Source organism: Salvia miltiorrhiza, chromosome 8 (genome assembly GCF_028751815.1).
Source record: "Salvia miltiorrhiza cultivar Shanhuang (shh) chromosome 8, IMPLAD_Smil_shh, whole genome shotgun sequence".
In the NCBI taxonomy this organism is placed as follows: Eukaryota; Viridiplantae; Streptophyta; class Magnoliopsida; order Lamiales; family Lamiaceae; genus Salvia; species Salvia miltiorrhiza.
Window position 1 is genome coordinate 51,117,266 of NC_080394.1, and position 20,849 is coordinate 51,138,114.

At 35.8% G+C, this 20,849-nt stretch overlaps 2 protein-coding genes across 4 annotated transcripts; both read right to left on the minus strand.

Moving 5' to 3' along the window:
• Positions 1-12,919: 12,919 nt before the first annotated feature.
• On the minus strand, positions 12,920-13,252 carry LOC130998632 (uncharacterized). Its single transcript, XM_057924045.1, has one exon. The coding sequence runs from the start codon at positions 13,250-13,252 to the stop codon at positions 12,920-12,922; it is 333 nt and encodes a 110-aa protein (XP_057780028.1).
• Positions 13,253-16,173: 2,921 nt separating this feature from the next.
• Positions 16,174-20,421, minus strand: LOC130998915 (jasmonoyl--L-amino acid synthetase JAR6). 3 transcript variants are annotated; one of them, XM_057924351.1, is made up of 5 exons: positions 20,026-20,421; positions 19,041-19,361; positions 18,852-18,953; positions 17,756-18,549; positions 16,174-16,863 (listed from the first exon to the last, which is right to left on the minus strand). In XM_057924351.1, exons 2-5 carry the CDS (start codon positions 19,334-19,336, stop codon positions 16,325-16,327), a joined length of 1,731 nt encoding a protein of 576 aa, XP_057780334.1. In that variant the 5' UTR covers positions 19,337-19,361; positions 20,026-20,421; the 3' UTR covers positions 16,174-16,324. The 3 variants fall into 3 exon arrangements, with proteins under 3 accessions (XP_057780334.1, XP_057780335.1, XP_057780333.1); XM_057924352.1 differs by having other exon boundaries at positions 20,044-20,198; XM_057924350.1 differs by lacking the exon at positions 20,026-20,421 and adding an exon at positions 19,433-19,938.
• Between the last annotated feature and the right edge of the window lie 428 nt (positions 20,422-20,849).

The following is a 20,849-nucleotide window of genomic DNA, read 5'->3' on the forward strand; positions in this document are numbered from 1 at the left end:
CCTCCAACTGTTACAACTTTGCAACTAAACCCTCTCGTGTAAACTAATTTGCACCAAGACCCCTTCTCTTCAATAGTTCTCATAAGCTGCCTTTTATCTACTGATATTGCTTAAGGCAATAAGCAACAAATATAATCATTTATGCAACAAGCACGCATACGTGACCTCACCATCACCCAAACGGTGGGTAAACATCACCGTACGTAGGCGAGAAACGCCCTGCGTGTGGGACCTCAACACCAAATAATACAACACCGTATTCAGGCGGGAATAGAATACCACCTAAAGTGGAAAAACATCATCACACGTAGGCGGAATTGAACCCAAGACCTCTCACAAAGGAGAGTCTTTGGGTGCCTCAACTTTGTCACTAAAGAAATGCCTCATTGGCGTTTACGATTATGTTGAACTGTTGATTTTCCTAATTAGTTTAAAGAGATTATATTACAAACATTTCATGATTAATTGACTATATAAATTGTTGAACTTTCATCAAATTTTAATATTGCATACAAACTTTAAAGTTTGACGTGGTAATTATTGAACTATTAATTTAATTTAATTATGCTATTAATTATGATTCCGATCAAACTTAATAATTACTCACGCATAGTTAGCTGATAATTAACGTTGTTTCTGCCAAGATCACCACATGAGAAAGATTATGTATAAAGAAATAAGATGAAAGAGAAAACACAACACATTGTTTTAATATACTTCATTGTCGAAGCTATTAGGAAAGTCATTTCCTACTTTTCAATAATTTGATAGAAGAACTTGTCCTCATTTTATGAGTTTGTAGCATCCACGCTGATTGCTTAACGTTTTGTAATAATTTGTTACATTAGTGTATTAAATTTGTATCATTTTTGTCTCATTTCTTTCTCTTAGTTAATTTCAATGTTGAGTTTGAGCCAGTTCTCTAGTTAAAATAATATTGTGAACGTAGAGGTTACTCTTTTTATGTATCAATGTACCTATTATTGAATCAATAAAAAATAAAATAACTATTTATCATAACAACTAACAAGCCATTAAGCCTATTAACTTAGGACCAAAAATGAGTTGTATTCATTTTTAGATCCGCCACTAAGACTACCCACAGTCGTGACACTCACTCAATCCAACCTTACTCCACTTTTTAATAAAATATTCATTTCTCTCTCATCCATCTACACAACCCACAACCTAACATAATTTTTACTCCTAATGGTGACACCAACCCAGCCTACATATTTTTTATTTTCACTTTATTTTTAAATTATCTTAATATCTAAAATAAAATATAAATTAAAATTAAATATTTATTTATTATATTTAATAAATAAAATAAATATTTTTTAAAAAAATTATAATTATATTATAATTAAACATTATCATATATTATAATTGATATTTAACTCAATCACAAAGGAAGAAAAATTGGGCTCTATTTATAGAGCTAAAAATAAGAAAAATTTTAATATAATTTTAATATATTTTTTATATAAAAATATATTATAAAATTTTATTTATCAAAATATTTAATCCACCAATTATAATGTGACATGTAGCATGAGAAAGAAAAAAAGTGGAGATGGTGACTTGGGGCGGCAGGGCAGCCAGGTCATGGCTTTACCATGATTTTGTAATTTTTTTTATTTCCACTTTCTTTTGTCTTATGCGCATGACACTCCCCAAAAGTCACGGTTGGGAGTAGTCTAACCACATAATAATAAATTTGGCTAGAATCATATTTCAAAACAAAATCAGATTAAATTAATGATTCAATAACTATTATATCAAACTTTAAAATCTATTCGTAAAATCAATATTTAATAATTTATAGAGAACTAATTCTTAATATAAAATGTCTTTCTGCCCCCCCCCCCCCCCCCCCCCCACAAAAATAAACCTTTATAAAAAAGTATTTTTTTTTAAAAAAAATCGTCAGGTTAAGAATGTAATTGGGTAAACGAAATGAGCTGTAAGCTTCAAGTAAATCAGAATAATCAATGAGCATATGAAATATTCAAGAAATGACAAGTCGTATTTATTGAAGTGTATTAAATGTGGGTATTTCTGGCAAAAAGAGTGATGTTCTTAAATGATAACTGTACTTGCTTTCGTAAAATAATTTTTCTTTAGGGGAAAAGATTTAAATTGGACAAATTCATGTCATGGGGCCAGTTATTATTTTATCAAACATACTTGATATATTTTAAGATTGACATTTTTATTTGTATTCATAAAATGAGTTTCGTTTAAGATTAGTATTCAAGAATAATTTAATTTAGAATATCATTATTCATCATCATCATATCCACAGAATTCATGGGCGACCAATTAAATGCATTTGTTTTCTTTAATTTCTTACATCATTACACTATACCTCATCTCATTGCATTTGATGACATCTCTAACCGAACCCCAGATAAAAGTCCTATCATCCAAAATTTCAAACTCTGATTGAAATTATATATTATGAATTTAATCTTAAATTCACCTTCGGATCGAATATATATATATAGGAATGGGCTAAAATAAGAACACTTTCAAATGTATAAAATAGGAACAAATCATGTTCATATTGTGACTTGAAATTTGCCTAATCAGAACATAATTCGTAACAAAAGAATTTCAGATTCGTGCATAGAATGTAATTCGTAACAAAAGTACTTTCAATTCGTAATAAGAAAAACGTATGAATTGCAAGGGAAACAGTTATAATTAATTTCGGATCTAGATATAATTTGATCTGGGCCATTAATTCACTATGATCTAATGGATAAGATTTGTTCCTATTTTATACACTTAAAAGTGTTTTGATGGTAGCCCACCCATATATATATATATATATATATATATATATATATATATATAGGGGAGGGCTAGAATAAAAACACTCTTATATATATATATAGAGAGAGAGAGAGAAAGGTTAAACAGAGAATGATAAATATATAGAGAGTAGAGAATTAATCTGGAGCATCCAAATCTGCCAATCCAAGGGTCCGATTTTCTTTTAATTATTTTCCATAATTATAGCCGAAAAGGCTACATATGTAATTGAGCAATTCTATGCAGCCGGTAATTAAGATTTACAAATATTTAATTATCCTATTATTTTGGAAAGATTTTATTCATCCCATATCTTTTAAGTTTTTCTATCGGTGCAACCACGTCTGACATCTTTCACGCTAATCTCACGCTAATCTCTTAAAACTTAAGAAAATTATACACCATTGACAACTTCAAATTTATTACTCAGGTGTTCATAATTTTTTAATGCTTGTTCGAAATATTTTGATCCAAATTTTTTTCACGCTAGTCTCTTAAAACTTCAGAAAATTATACGCCATTGACAACTTCAAATATATTACTAAGGTGTTCGTAATTTTTGTACGCTTGTTCAAAATGCTTTATGTTAACTATTTTATGTTAGTAAGATAAATTCAAGTTTTTTTAGGTGTTCGTAATTATTTAAACCGTGTTCAAAATGTTTTATATTAAAAAAAATGAAAAAAAAAATCAGATTTCATAGCAGAAACGAAAATAAAAGCGATTCACCAAGAACATAAATGAACATAAAACAGTTTATAAATGAACAGAACATAATGTTTATGAACAGACCTTACAAATATTTGAACAGACTAACTAGCTTAAAGAACACAACAACACCTATGAAATGAAACTCCATTTGATAACAACATTAGTACATTTCAAATAGAAATCACAACTATTTGAACATACACATTTAAAAAAAGAACACAACAACTATAATCAGCAAAATTCCCCAGACGAAAAAATGCACACCAAAAGGATTCTCCCAAAATTCTCAAATTTCAGATCTAAAATTTCAGGGCTTGAGTTGATGGTGAAGAATCGAGGGAGTCAGGGATTGAGGGCGGCGGTTCGGCAGATTAGACTCAAAGAAGGAGGCGACGATGGTGTGGCTGGTTGGGGGCTTCAGCGAGTAGTCAGGCAAGACGTCTGGAACAGCGGCAATGCTTCAAGATCTGGGTCGTTTGGTCTATTCAGGGGAAGAAGAGAGGGCGACTCAGGGAGAATCAGATGTGGTGGTGATGATGGTGGTTCGTCGCGGCGACGATGATAGTTGATGGTCTCTACTGCTAGACCGAAGGAGAAGGAGGTGGCGGCGACTCTCACCGCTCGCCGTTGAAATAGAGAGGGAGATGAGGTTTTGGATGGTGAAAATCGTGATGACGTCGACGATCTTGCTGGATCTCCGATGGTTAGGGTGGAGGAAGAAATGAGGTGCAGTGGTGGCGGCTGTAGCGGTAGGGGGAGAGGAGATCTGAATTGATTTGTTTGGTGAATACCTAAATGTGGGAGATGATAGGATTGAAATGGGAGTAAATTTCGGACATGCCATTTTTACTAGTTTGTAAAGTTACTCAAATACCCTAATTCTAATTAAAATAGGGTTAATAGCCGAAAAATACATGAAGTTTGCCCGAATTTGCAAATTGCACATGACCTTCAAAAACTGGCCTCAGAATACATGACCTTTTGATTTTATCGTAAATTGCACACGGCGAGAATTCCGGCTGTAATTAAAGTTGACCGGAAACGACGTGGCAATACGCGTGGCATAAAGATTAAAAACATTGTAATTTTTTTGTTACATGTGGCATATGAGAGAGAGAGAAGTTGACAAAATCAAAACCCTAATTGATTCTCCTATTCTCCATCAGACCGAAGGCTTCGCCGGGCGTCTTTCGCTTATCCTGGTGGCACTTGTCAGAGGCCTCGCCGGTGACGATGAACTCCGCGCGCATGGGGAGAAGCCGCTCCAGCTCCCTCAGCCCGCCTTCGTCTTTGTCTTCCTCTGTATCTCAAGCGGCGGCGCCGCTTTCCCATTTTCCCTCACCACTCCTTCGATTTCATCTAGCTTGACTCTGATTCTGGAAGGTTGGAGGCGGAGAAGGATTGTGGCTTCAGATCTAGGGATTTCTTCCCCTCTATCTCGAACATTTTTGAAACACCAGAAAAAATCGACGATTGTGGGGGATTTGGGGATTTGGGGGTTTTGCAAATTTGGGGATTGTCGGCTCTTTGCTACTTAGAAGTTCATGGCGTGGTGTAGTGTTTGTGTCGCGTCGTTGTGTTGTGAGGCGGTCGTGGCGTAGCGTGGTGTGGTGTTTGTGTCGTAGCGTGGTGGTGGAAGACGAAGACTGGAGACGAGGCCGCGCTGTGCAGCGCGGCGGATCTGGGCTGCAATGGAAGTGAAGTTCCTTAATGTTCTAAAATTTCAATGAGAATGGACGGAATTCATGGAGGGGAAACGGGGATGATGCATGCCTTGAAAGATCAAAATCATCATGGCCTGCATCATCACCATATGAGTAATGGAAACACAATTGATCAAGACGAGCATGGCGGAGGTCGGCGTCCGACGATGGTGTGCAAGGTGCGGCGGCTGGGAGTGATAAGGGAGGCACCGGAGATGCCCTCTCTTTTTTTTTTCTTTTTTTTAATAATTAGACTCACTCATAACGACGTCGTTTTGAGTGTTAGAATATAACTACAAAATGACGTCATTTTATTTGAAAGCCGGAGCATCCACGTCGACAAATTCCGGGAGCCACGTCAACACCGATTAATGCGTTGGTCAACGCATGTGCAATTTACGATAAAATCAAAAGGTCATGTATTCTGATGCCATTTTTGAAGGTCATGTGCAATTTGCAAATTCGAACAAACTTCGTGTATTTTTTGGCTATTAACCTATTAAAATATATTTTTGAACACTAGTTATGCTAATTAAAATTTGCAAGCGGATTTGATTTGGGCCGCACGATTAAGCAGTTTTAAGGGATGAGATTTAATCTCTATTCTCTATACATAGGGTCATTCTTTGTTTAACTTGACCCTATATATATATATATATAGGGAAAAGTTCTATTGAGAAAACCAAATATTTAAAGAAGTGAGAAACAATCTCATCCATTGATCATGATCCATCAAACGGTCCAGAATTAAGAATAAATCTCGTGTCCAGATTTTGATGAACATGTGAATAATTGTGATGAACATGTCAGTAATTTTTTATGAACAGACGTATTTGTTGAAAAAATGTATTTGTTTAAAATTTCGCACTCCAAGATTCGATCCCCAAACGTTCAATAAAATTATTGCTATGTTCATAAAAAACTATTGACATGTTCAACGTCCCTAATTTTTTAGAAAAAAATTAATTTCTCCATATATATAAGGAAATGAACAACTGACTGAAATAAAATCTTATTGAGAAAAAAAAGCAAGAAGCCAACCAAAACACAAAGAAGAAAGCCGAGGGCTGGACCTCATTAAAATCTTTCCGGAAAGGAAAAAGAGCGTCCGTCTAAGAAGCACAAAAAGAAAAATTCCGGCGCATGAGAGAAGAAACACAAGTAGAGCTCTGACCTGACCATCACCCCGCCGTGAGACTAAGCCCCATGAACGTAAAAAGAAAGCAAGAAAGCAGCAAAAGAAAGCAACACAAAAAATCAAATGGCGAAGAGAGCTGCCAAATGTTCGAAGAAAGTCCCAGCCAAAACCTCACCTTTCCGCTCCCAAACTTCCTACCCACACGCACCAAACAACAACAGCTCCCAAGCCGCCAGCCCACGTGGATCAACCACCACAAACAGATCACCCCAGCCAGTCCGAAGTTCCAAACCATACCAAACGAGCAAAAGTTCGAAGCAAAGCATCATAAACAACCACCCAATCAATGAATCACCCTCACGAACGATGGTGTAAAAACATCCTCCAACACCAGAGAAACGATCTCGGGAATAGCTTCAGTCCAGAAACCAATATCATCATACGACGAAGCAAGAAAATTCGCTATCCGATTTTCTTCCCTATAAACATGTGTACAATAAATCTCCAAGTCCACCATGCTATCCAAAATATGTTACCAACGCCCTTTAAACCGCCAAGGCATTAAAAGAGAGCGAGCATTGAAAATGTTAACCATATACATCGAGTCTGATTCTATCCAGAGCTTATTCCACCCTCCAACAATGGCACGCTCAAGAGCAATGAAGAGAGCAAAGAGTTCCGCTTCAAACGGCCAGCCCACCCCACCAAGAAATGGAAGCAGCCAAGAACCTTATTGAGCACGTTACGGAAAACCCCTCTCGTATGCATATTCCCATCCCTAATAGCACCGTCAATATTCACTTTAATCCAGGGAATAGGGTGAAACAACCAGGAGACCAAAATAGTCATTGGGATTGATCTGGGGTTCGCGGGAAAATCCAAACGTCTAAGCACCAATAAAACCGAAATCGTGTTAGCCATATGCCCTAACTTGATGTTATCCACCATCTCAATGAGAACAAGTTTGATTTGCTTAATATAAGGAAATGAACAAATGTGATGAAAAATAAGAATGAATCTGAAATGTTAGATTTTAAATATTTTTGATTGATATTGCTCAGAGTGGACGAAATTTTACATGAATTTGAATCTTGTAGGGAGTGAAAATTTTATTAATCAAATGAATATCGCGTTATTCGACATTATAAGTTGTCTTATTTAAGTATCATATACTAACTTATTCATTACTCTCATTTCTAAAAAAATAGCATTCTCGCTATAACTTAACCATATATAGGGAATGATCCAATTACATCCCTCATATATGGTGAGATCTTAGATTGATTTGTAGGTGTTGATTTAATATATCTTATGACTGATATTTATCTGGAGGGGAAAAACTGGGTTTGAGTCCTGGATGTAGCGAAAATTTTACTAATTTTTTTAATATCGCTATTCAATTAATGCTATATACTACCTTATTCATCATTATATACTAATTTATTCATTAATCTTACAGCTCACGAAGAATAACAATCCCAGTATAACCTAACCCTAGATACAAATACGTATATATGTATATCAATATTTGACAATATTGTACGGTGTCGCATTTACATGTAATATTAATATCGATTTTTTCAAAAATATATATAAAAACATACTATTAATGAAGTCGCACGTCGTCGCATAATCTTGTGTTGGGAATTTTTTATCAAATTTGCATGTTGATCAAATTTACATTCCATGGCAGATTTTTTATTTAGTTGTAGCGTATTAACCTGGATCGGCTGACATAAATTTAAGCTATTAAAAATATACCACTAAGGGCATGTTTGTTTATCAAGAAAGTAATGTGAATTGAGATTGTTATTTCCAGAAAAATGATTCCGTGGAAAATGAATCCTAATAGATTCATTCTCCAATGTTTGGAAATACCAAAAATAATTGTTAGGATTCTGGATTTGTATCATTAAATAAATACAATCTATCATTATATATATAAGAATTAAATTGTAATTTAATCTTTATAATAAATTTATCTAATTAATTTTTTTAGTAACAACAAAGAACATTATTAAGGTAAATTATATATGATTTATAATTCTAAAATTAAATTCAAATTTTCTTACATAATAATAATAATAATAATAATAATAATAATAATAATAATAATAATAATAATAATAATAATAATAATAATAATAATAATAATAATAAAGTGTGATTCATAGCTCTAAAATTTAATCAAGATTTGTTAATAATAATAATAATAATAATAATAATAATAATACAAAACATTAAATACCTACTAAATAAAAATTATGATTTATATTTTATAAAATAGTACAAATAAATAAGAATCCTGAGAATGAGGAAAAACAATACCTAAGAAAAGCTAGGGAATAAGAATCCTGGAAAGTTGCACTACTTTCCTTGTTTTCAGGATTCTTATTTCTTTCCTTGACTAATAAAAATTTAATCAAACACATGAATTTAATATTTTGGAATCAGATTACTTTCCCAGGCCAGAATCCGTGTCAAACAGACGGGCCCTAAGGGTTTTGCGTAGAAATTCGCAAGAGATTTTCAAATGAATTTGTCTATTTCTAAAGCGAATTAATCTATTTTGTATTTTTTTTTTTGAGACGGAATCTATTTTGTAATACAACTATAGTATTTTATCTCGTGTTTATTTATTTACTTGAAAGATATTCTATCGTATTTATATGTACTAACGAAAGCATACACGACTTGTAGCTATTCCATCAACCTACATAATTAATTAAATAATGACAAGAATCAAGGGATTTGTTGTATGATCTAGTTTATAAATGCAATTTAATTTGAAAAAGTCCAAGTCAAATGGTGTGCATCAATATAATTATTGTGATGAAGAAGACATGGATGCCAAACAGTTTGGTTATGCCTTAGAAAATGTTTTTTAAGATAGACTTCCAAATGGTTCGTGGGAAATTATTAATTATGAAAAGTATAATTGGACGAATTTAATAAGTGATTATTTAAAATATAAGTTAATTCCATTATCAAAACAGTTGACTTGACCCAGCAAAAATAATTGTGTCCCAATCACGCCTTGCCTTCTACAAGCCTTGCTAGTGGAGAATTACTATGTTTTAGATGTTGTGACGATCTCATAATTCTAAAAGATTATAAAATGTGGTGCTAAGCGATTTGTATATTTTTTAAAGAAACAATACGACCGAATGACCCTATTCAACACACAACATCAAATTTTGTCCACCATTTGAAAAAAGATAAATTTTAACCATTTTTTGTATGTCATGACTATTCTACCCTTCTCTCTCTCTCCTCTCTCTTTCTCATCTCCCTCTCTCTCTCCAGCGGCTGCGCGGCAGCGGCGCCGAGCAGAAGTCACCGAAGCTCTCTCTCTTTCTAGTGACTGCGCGGCAGCGGCGTCGAGCACGTAGATCTCGCGGCTTGGGCAGAAGTCGTCAGAGCGGAGGATGAGGCGGCGGAGGAGGAGATCCGGCCCTCTGAAATCGGCGGCGTGGAGGAGGGACTGGTCAGGTGGTGGCCATCTCCCTCTTCCTACCCTTCGTCCTCGGTCTAAACACGGTGGCGGAGGATCCGGGCTCCAAATCGTCATCACGACGGACGTTACGCTGTCTCCTCCGACTTCAGATCATCGTTGCGCCGCCTCCTCCATCAGCAGATCTGGTCTACGCTGCAACAGTAGCCGTCACTTCCTTTGATTTCAGCCATCGGCAGATTTGATCTGATCTGTATTTGTGCTGCACATATAGCACTTATGGCACTAATAGTGGCATAAGCCCCCTAGGGTTTAGATATTCCATTTAGGGTTTAGATTATCCATTTGGGGTTTAGATTATCCATTTAGGGTTTAGATGTTTTATTTAGGGTTTAGATTATCCATTTAGGGTTTAAATGATGTTGTTGTTTCTGTATTTGTGCTGCACGTATGGCACTATTGGTGCCATAAGTGCCCAAATGACCATTTTACTTAGTTTTATTTTGAATTTTCGTTTACTTTGTTTTATTTTGAATTTTCGTTGGCACTTATGGCACTAATCGTTGGCACTTATGGCACTATTAGTGCCATAAGTGCCAACGAAAATTCAAAATAAAACAAAGTAAAATCTTGGCACTTACGGCACTAATAGTGCCATAAGTGCCTAACCAGACCCGACACGCGACACGCGTGTCTGATCCTACCCGATCTGCCTCATTAAGGGTAAAAACGTCCGAATTTATAAAATATGGCCAGAATTTAAGTTTTTTCAAAAAGTGGCCATAAATTGATTTCCATGATTCATTTTGACTATCTCAAAATTTTTCTCTTTTTTAAAAGAATTTGTCAATATTTTCAAATTTCAGGCATTATAACAATAAACACCAAGAATCTAGTGAGATTAACTTTTTTAATATGGAGATGAACAAATATGGAGTCAGCAACAACAACAAACATTTTCCAACTTTTTGTGTTGAACCAAAATTATTTTTTTAATTTATACTAATGTTTATTAATTAATTATATATTATTAGGATCTTAATCTTAAACCATTTGCAGATTTCAGTTGGGATTTATAATTACCCATATATGAAAATAATATATATACATCTACAATCTATAATGATCTATAATTTATAATATACTAAAAATGCAACTTTCAATTGGAAATCAATTTCAAATCAACTTCTAAATTGAGTGGCAATTTTGTAGTTATAATAAAATTAAAGATTATTTTTAAACTATATTTTTTTTCTTTTTATTTTCTTTTAGTTTATCTTCTTATTTTTTTTTGTTTTATTTCTTTTTAAAATTATGAAATTTGATTAATTATAAAATATTTAATATGCGCATCAAATTAATGATCACAATAAGAGCTTTAATTTGATATATGTAAATATTTTATTATTGTGAGTTTTTATTATTTTTTTTTATTTTTTCAATATTCAACTCAAATATATTAGTTAAAATTAATATTTTTATTATATTTATAAATATGATAATCAAATTGATCTCAATTTTATATAAATATAGAATATACAAATATTTTCGGTGCATTACACGGAACATAAATGCTAGTGTGTGTATGTATATATATGCAGGACCAAATCTTTCAATTATATTGGGCTAATATTTTATAGTCCATACACTTTTAACCCTAAATAGGCCTTTTGGGCCCAATGCCCCAGTAAACCACTAAAATTTGAATTATCCTCAATTGAAATATTCCAGAAAAATTAAGATGAACAAATACGAGCTTACTTGAAACAGTGACGATCTTTGAGAATTCATATATTCGAATACCTTATACTACAAATTAAGACTATTTAAGATTACCATGATATTATTATTATTATTATTAATCACAAAATATTGTCCATTGCACTGAATTCAAATATTGTCGATAGCGATGTCAATAAAGCTGGAAACCGACGGATCAACCCGAATAGAAAAAAAGAAGGTTAGCACTTAGCACCGGAAAATTTTAGTTCGAAAAAAATTCATCCTAAATTATCCGAACCGAAAATAATCGCTCAATAAGATTGCCTTAAAAATCGAGTGGGTTGGCCTAATTCACCAAACTTTTTCTTAATATTTGCTTTTCAAACTTTATTCTTTATTTTTTTTAGTTCCATAATAAGATTTTGATGTTTGTGGAATGTGGTTTGGTTTTCTCCAATATTTTTTTTGAATTATGTTTTTTTCAATAATTAATAACAAACATTTATAACATAAAATCAAATAAAAATAGTTATTGATGTCATCGGTAATGAAATTACATATAGGGTATTATGTAAATTTATGTTGAAATAACACTAATTTTTATATCTAAAACGAGGCGAAGTGTCTTGATTAAAAAAAGGGCCTATTTTTTCTTATAAAAATATAATTATCAATAAAAAATTATGTGTAAAAAAATCATAAACTTATGAGTCCGATAAGCTAGCCCAATATCAAGTGCATTAGAATTAAGGTCAAAATATTTTAAAATCGAGTGAACCGACCCAATTGACATCACTAATAATCCATTTCAAGAAGGGCCCTCCACTTTAAAACCCACTATAAAATGGCGCACCTAGAGTCCTAGATTGTGCAATATGTGCTTCAAATCACTATTATTGGCTATTATTGGAAATATCACAATCATTTTGTTTTAAATTTCACATTAATTTTTTTTCTTTCATTTGAAAATTAAGTGGAGCCTTTTCTTATACAAGTACTCCGTATTTTATTTTTATCGAGAGAATATGACTAATTAAAAATACGCAATAAGATACTAATACATAAAAAAATAGCCGACGTGGACTAAGATGATAGGAGCAATCCCACTTAACTAAATCGTCACCACTACACTAATAATTAATTATGCAATTAGTGGCTAATGACAACTAGATTAGCATTGCGCACCTTCACTTTGGCTAAGCATATGATTAGAGAGAGAGATAACTCCAAACGAAATTATCCAAACTCTCGATGAATCAAAAACATCAATTTTCAAGAACCAATAGCATCAAATAATCCATGTTCTTGCAAACACGATTCATCAATCAAAATAAATAATAAAAAATTTAAAAAAAAATCATAAGGATGGTGCTATTTTCTCCATGCAAAAATCTTAGAAATCCCACTAATTTTGTGCCTCTTAACCTTGTGATCTCTCTCTCCATCTCTCTTCCTCTTCCACACGTTCCTGCAGAAGAAACCCATCACCGACGGCCTCTCCGACGTCGTCTCGACCGCCTTCTCCGACGAGCACGAATCCGCCACGTCATCGTTTCTCGATCCACTGAGATAAGGCAGAATCATGCAGTTCCTCTCGACAACATGGCTCACTGCAACCAATTCATATGCATCATATAAAGGGCTCCCACAATCCCAAATCTTCAACCATTTCTCATCGTCTTCTTCCTCTTTATTTCTATTCATCTCTCTCTTTTTTCACTATAGTTTGAAATTTTTTTGAGCTGCCTACAAAATTATATGAGTCTAAATAAAACCATTGCATTTAATAAAAAATTGTGGGACAAGAGCAAGTGACAGATCAGATGCGTTTAATATTGTTTTTGGAGTTTTGTCATAAAACATGTGAGTATGATTGGTGATGAAAATGTGATGCCTCATGCCGCCTATGAAGCAACCACAAGATTTGAACTTAAATTGTAATAATAGTAGTATTATTTTTGTGATAATATATAGTTTGTTTTGAAATGGGATGACATTAGTTTCGACGTTAATCAAACTGGATATATAAATATAATGTTGTGGCGACATAAAAAAAAGCTTGTTAGATCAACTGCATCATTTTGGTCCACAATTAATAGATCCATTTAATTTGTTCGATAGCAACTTGTTTCCAACTTCGTGTTTTATTTTGTGAGTACAATTCCACGTGTTTATAGTGCCCGGTTCGCGGATGGAATCATCTGTCTCATAATTTATTATACACCATCGTATCGCACTCTTAATTTCTTATATTTTTTAATTATTTCTTCTTTAATTTTAATTTATTGTGTTTTAATACTCCCATTAAGAGTATACTTTTAAGATAATTAATTAGGGTGATCATTCAACCCATTCATAATTATTATTTGAATTAGTAATGAATTATTTGGATTAATTCATTCAAAGTTATGATATAATACTAGTATTTATTATTTTTATAAAAAATACTTATAAAATAGAGAAATTAAGAGTGAGGCAATCTGATAAACTGTGAATTTTGGGACAGAAGATTCTAACTAAGTCAAGTAATGTATAATTGAATTACATAAGAGCATCAACAACGCGGGGTGCGAAGGCCAGATCGAACCCGGCCTATTGCACCCGTCGGCATTGCTGCACCCGGGTGCAATGGGGGTGGGGCGATGGAACGTACCAGCAGCGAACGGGAGCGAAGGAGGGGGCGTGTTTACACGCGCCCCTTTTCAAACCAAAAAAAAAAAAGAAAAAAAAGGAAAATTGGAAAAAAAATTGCAATTTAAATAAATCGGCAGTAGCCGTTTTTTTTTACCGTTTTTTTCTATCCGTTGCCTTTTGTTTTGTTTTGTTTTTTTTTAATTCTTAGCACCTATATATATATCAACAAATAACAAAAACATTCATCATTCTCCTCATTTTCTTCTTCATCTTCTACTTACATTATTTCAACAAATAGCAATAGAAAACGATTGGAGCAACTATTGGCGTGAACACCCTCAAAATCCATCCCCCGGCGAATCAAATGCTTCCAGGCAAGGATTCTCGCCGTTCACGCAAGAATCGAATGCCTTTCAAGCGGCGGCCACCAATTTGAACCCCCGCTTTGCCGCCGTTGCCGACCCCGAGCCCGACGTGGAGGAGATTGCTTCTATGCCGGCGGCCACCAAACGTAGCAACTATTATCCGCCAGAAACGGTGCTAATTTGCCGTTTGCATCTCAAGCACACCCACGACTCTGTGGTGGGTGTCGACCAAAAAGGGGCGAAGTTTTGGGGCTCCCTCTGCACCCAATACAACACTGAAAAGCCCCGATGATCTATTTCACGCGACGTCACGCAAATCAAATCTCACTTTCAACGGGTGGCGAAGGATTCGAAGAGGTTTGAGGCCATGTACAAAAAATGTCACGATCAATGGAAATCAGGCATGAGTGATGGTCAAATCGTGGAGCAAGCAGAGGCAATGTGGCTAGCCGAGTACCGTGTTCCGTTCCGGTATCCGCATGCATGGAAGATCTTGCGCGAGTCCAAGAAATTTGCAAGTCTCGGCGAGGATGTCCACTCCGATGTCCATTCGGACAAACGATCAAAGGACTCCTACGGTCTTCCCACAACGACTTCTAGCGACGCGAGTATCTCCACCCGGCCCCAAGGGCAAAAGGCGGCCAAGAGAGACAAACGGAAAGGCAAGAAAAAGGCCGAAGAGACGTCGGAGGATAACCAAAAAGCTCTCGGGTACATGGCGAATATGGTGACTGCAATGGAAACGTTCTCCCAAGTTCAACGTGACCTCGCCGATAGCATGTTGATGAGCCGGGACACCTCTCAAATGAATCCGGACGAATTGGCGTTTCACATGTGCAAGGTGGCGGAGATCAAGCAACGAAACAACATCCGCTAGATTTTTAGGATTTTTTATTTTATGTTTGTTTTAATTTAAGTAATTTAGGATTTTAATTTCTTGTATTGCAACTTTAATTCAATCAATGTAGGATTTGAATTTGAATTCAATGAAATTTTAATTTATCAATTATTGTAAATTTAAAATGAAAACTATAATAAAACTATATCAAAAATAAAATAAAATCCATTGCACTCAAGTGAGTGCAATACCATTGCTGGAGTGGGTGCAAGGGTTGTTGATGCTCTAAATAAGATATAAGTTGGATTGGGCCAAAAGTTTTGGAGTGGGCTTTTCACATTTATCTAGCCACATTAACATAATTAAATTAAGAATTAATAGTGTTTTATGTCTCTAATTTTTAGTATTTTGTTATAAAATATTTCGAATTTTCATTTTCTCTTAAAAATTCTGAAATGTTCAGCATTTTCCATGAAAAGTCCCACTGTAGATAATTCGGCGACTGAAAGATGACTCTTCTCAAACTAAATACAGTTAAGTTGTGAATTTTACATCACCAAGTTGATAAATTTTTCCCCGATAAAATGAGTCATCTTTTGATCACCAAATTTTGTATAGCATGATATTTTATGAAAACACTAAAAATTTAGAATTTTTTAGAAGAAAATAAAAGATTGAGATATTTTATTAAAAATTATAAAAGTTCGGAATGTAAAAAACCTTAAATTAAAGTAAATTCCTTTATTTATTTTTAGCAAAACTAAAGTGAATTCTAAGGCAGAGGAGGCTTGACTACAACTGTTGATTTTATACAGTTGAACTGAAAAGTGTTCTTATTAATTAGTACATTTGGCTAGAACAATAAAAATTTATGCTACACAAAGGAACAATAAACAGCAAATTTTTTCTTTCCCAAACAAATCAAAATCCTGCAAGAATCTAATATGCAGTGCTGAAGTAGCTCCTCACAGCATTCACAGACAGGATCTGCAGCACGGTGTTGTTGGTGGGGCCCACGCAGCGCGGCGTCTTGAACTGGCTGACGGCGGCCCCGAGCCCCACGTAGTGGTCCAGTATCTTGTGGAAGGTCCCCTTCCTCACGATCCGGAGCTCCAGCGGCCCGATGGCCCGGACCTTGCGCGAGCTCAGGTACCCCGCGTCCACGAAGGACCTGTCGAGGCAGTTGCAGCACTCCTGGAGGAGCTCGTCTTGGGGGTCCCCGCTGATCTCCCAGAAGACCACGTAGTGGCCGGGCTCGGACAACAGGTCCACGCGGCTGGTGAAATCCACGACCTCGAGCTTCTCCCCCGCCAGCAGCTGGGCCGCTGCTTCCACCGCGAGCTGCAGATCCTTCTCGGTGTTCTTGTCGATGTTGATCGTGAGCAGGAGATTCCTCCTGCAGATGAACTGCAGCTCCGGAGTCGAGTTGTGGAAACCTTTCACCTTCACTACGTCGCCTAACCTATAACGGTACAATCCTGCAACAAACACGAGTTTATCGAGCGTGAGAACGAGCCACAGCCAGTTTCATCTCAGCACAGCAGTCATCAGTATTCAATCCCCTCGAATGCAACGGACATAAAAAGATCGAACGAAAATAGGTTCAACCAACTCAAAATCGAGGCAGAGATGCGTTCAGACCACGACTAGATATATTCGACATAACAACTTTTTTCTCCATTAATTCAGAAGGGCACCTAACATGGAACATTCTTTATCCCATGAATAACTCGTGGTATGCTACATTTCAATCTAAACGCAAGACAAAAGAGCAGTCTTTATTTGAAAAATGAGTGGAAACAAAACAGTTAAAATAGTCAACATAATGCTTAATCTTAAAAAAGAAGTATATTTGTTTGTCCCCACAATTATGGCTAAAGTAGTTGACAGATAAAAAAGAATTACTGACACGCTTTCGACGTTTATGCCTCGTATTAGACAAGAAGCATGTGCAATTTGAGACAATTTTATGAAACAAAGTACTCTTTCTGAGGCCTCTCTCATCCAGCTGGTTTTATCATGTGACACCACTTAATATCTAATCAAATTTATTTCATGAGAGACTGTGATCAATGATTTAAAAAACGGTAGACGACAGCGTAGAGGAAGCAACAAAACCTGCAAAAACGATTAAGACGATGCCCCGTTATCCAACAACCACATGGCAAGCATTGAAGACAGTTTTTGGAGGTAGAAAAATACCAAATTTTTATTGAATCTTGAAATGTAATATCAAGAAGGGTCAAAGAGCTTGATTAGTGGCTAAGTGTTAGCAAACATACAGATAGTACAACGATAAGATGCGAGAAGCACATTTTCAAGAACTGAATAGCATAATAATTTGAGTGAGTTAGTTAAGTGTGAGTGCACCTGCAAAATTGGTGATTAAGATCTCATACTCCTCGCCTATCTTGACATCGGTGAGTTCCACGGGTTTCGCCTCTTGCCCTTGGCAGTTCAGGTCCTCTCTTAAAGGGATGAATTCGAAATAGCCAATATTAGGGAGCACAGCAAATGTGGCCACCTCCGGGGTGAGCTTGGGATTGACGTTGGCTCCTATCCATCCCTCGGAAGATCCGTAATCTGCACTTAACAAAGGTAGCTCACCGGCATAATGCCTCAATTTTTTCAGATACGGCTCCATGGACCCGGTCATGATCCCGTATATGTACTTGGTGCTCGGAAACAGCTCTTGGATTAGTCCATACCAGTTGCTTAGCCCCGAGATCTTGCTATATATGGTATTTGCCAGTTCAGGATTCGGCTCGAGCAGCTTTCCCATGGCTGCTCGGATTGATGGGACTGTAATCCGGCTGCTCAAGGTCCCTTCACGGATATCAGTGACGAGCTCTTCCCAGACTTGTTCGAAGGTCCGGAAAGCGTGGACAATGCTGTGGGCGAACGTGGACGAGACAACCTGAACCTCGTCTCTGAAAATCAGTCCGCACAGAAGATGGCAGTACAACGACTGGTGGAAATCTGGTCCGAAGATGACTTCATCGGGGCTGCAGCACGGCGTCTGCATTGCCCTCATCGTTTTCTTGAACTGTGCATTGCGGTAGACGTTGGTTGTGGCAGTTCCAGCAGCTAGGCCGCCTTTCGTCTTGAACTGCTTGCTGCTATAGATGAACTGCAACGCCTTCCCATTCCCAATCGGATACTCCCTACAAAACCGAATCTTTCCACACCGTTACAACAACTGCCTAAGCCTAACTCCAAGATTTTCTTTTACCGTAATTATCTCCATACACTTCTCACAAAGAACACCACAACAACAACAACATATTTCACATGAAATAATTGATCTAACAACTAAGCAAGCTATCTTCAATAACAATAATCATGACTTCAAGAAAATAATTGGCTAAGGACAGCAAAAGCCACATTTAGACAAGGGCAAGCTCAACCTTTGCATTATAAAAACAAGAAGCATCATTGTACAGATTAGTAGAGCATTCGATTTTACCTATTCCTATAGGCGAATGAGGTCTTGTATATCTGCATCGTGCTCTCCATCAATTCGTCGTTGAAAGGCACAAACTTAGGCTTCCCTTGAGTTGTACCAGAACTGCAACAAAACAACATCAAGAAATTCAAAACGCAAGCATAGTAGTAGCAACAGAATTAACTGTCACACAGTGTGTGGAGGCTCCACCTCAAGGAAATGGTGGTTATTGGTTTTCCGGTGAGGGCGCAGGGGCTATTCCCGTCTGCGATTCGCTGAATGTAAGGCTCCAAGTCACTGTGGGAGACAATGGGAACACAGGCCTTGAAACTATCAGGATCACTCCTTCCATTAAGCCCACATCTCTGCATATACTCAGTTCCACCATTTTCATCCAAGATTTTCTGCAGTGTTTCCCTCTGAACCCTCCCTGCATCCCTTGACAACGTCTCGAATTCCTCTATCACTGCTTCTGGATCAAATCTTTCCTCCATTTTCTCCAGCATCTTCACTAATTCAATCAACAAGAAGCTGCAATTTCAAGAAAATCCATCATCTTGAAAAAAAACAAGCTGTGCACTACTAGGCCTAAATCTAACTACCTGATCAAACAAGTTCGGTTAAATTCAGTGAAAAAACACATGGTCAATCATTGAAGAACAAGAAATTAATCACTTTATTAGGCGGAAAGTTGTTCATATTAAGAAGCAGGTCAACTGAAAGAGGAAAAAAGAAAAACACAAGAAACTAAAGTGTAACAAAAAAGCAAGATCCCTATCTTCTTTATGAGGATAAATGCTAGATAGTAAAAGGAAGAATCAAAACTAACAGACTTATTTTGTTTTCAGATAAAGAAAAATCAGATTCATAAAATGAAAGACGAGGTCCCAAGCTAGTGAGCTAAAATCTAGGAAAGTTTCTTTCGCAGTCATTTAATTTAATGCATGAAAAGGACACGCAAAATTACACTAAAACTCGAAATTAAAAAAAAAAAAACTTGAGATTCATCATGTAATTAATTACAGACACGGGAAATCCCATTTGGCCTCCATCAAAAGTCGAATAAAGCAAACTTCCATAAAAGAGATACACACCAAAAGAGCTCCACAAACTCTAGAAAATGACTTTGATCAAGAAAAAAAGGAAACTTTATCGTTTTTCCACCAAAGAAATAGCTAAAAACCCAGTATCTCACCGGAGAAGAAAAACCCACCTAGAAAAACGAATTCCCACCGACCAAAGATTCACATAGAACCATAATTCACACACACGCAAAGAGAGAGACTGTTGAAGCAGGAAGAAAAAGAAAGCGGGTGTTTCGAAGTAATAACGGTTTAGATGAAAGTAGGGTGGGGGGTATTTGATTGTTTCACCTCACTAAACTCGAGCAGAGTGTCAGAGAGAGAGAAGAGAGAGAGATTTATAGATGGAAAATAATGGATTTTTATGGGAGGTGAGGTGAGTGAGGTCTGGCGTGGGAGGGAATTCGGCAAATGGAAGAATGAGACAACAAGAATTGGAGAAAATTGGGTGTCTATCTAATGGAAGATTCTTTTTCATTGCACAAAGAGAGATAGAGAGTGGTGGCATCTCAGATTCACACATTTTTTTTTGGTAATATTTTATATTTGCACATAATGAATAACATAAGGAAGAAAGTTAAGGATACTAGCTCAAACGGTATATGTGAAACATTAAAAGTATCCTTTTTGTGAAGGATCATTGATACTAGTATACGCCTATTTGTGCGATGTACGACGGACATTGAAATTAAGAGGTATTCAAACTCTAAAATTACTAGTATACGCCCATTCGTGCGATGTACGACGGACATTGAAATTAAGAGGTATCCAGACTCTAAAATTTAAGGAGGTTGGTAAATTTTAAATAAAAATATCCTTAAATTTTATGAAAAATCTTTTAATACACATAATTTTCTGAAAAATCTTTTAATACACATTCTTCATAATGTAGGGGATTCAAATATTATATGAAAATTATTTACATGCCTAGTTTATA

Excerpts from the sequence above, each read along its gene's own strand:
- LOC130998632 (XM_057924045.1), bottom strand. The coding sequence starts at position 13,252 with ATGAATAGAAATAAAGAGGAAGAAGACGATGAGAAATGGTTGAAGATT.
- LOC130998915 (XM_057924350.1), bottom strand. The coding sequence starts at position 19,473 with ATGTGTTTTTTCACTGAATTTAACCGAACTTGTTTGATCAG. Across the intron at positions 18,550-18,851 it reads TCATTCGCCTATAGGAATAG|GGAGTATCCGATTGGGAATG; the intron begins GTAAAATCGAAT and ends TCGGTTTTGTAG. Across the intron at positions 16,864-17,755 it reads CTTAATCACCAATTTTGCAG|GATTGTACCGTTATAGGTTA; the intron begins GTGCACTCACAC and ends TGTTTGTTGCAG.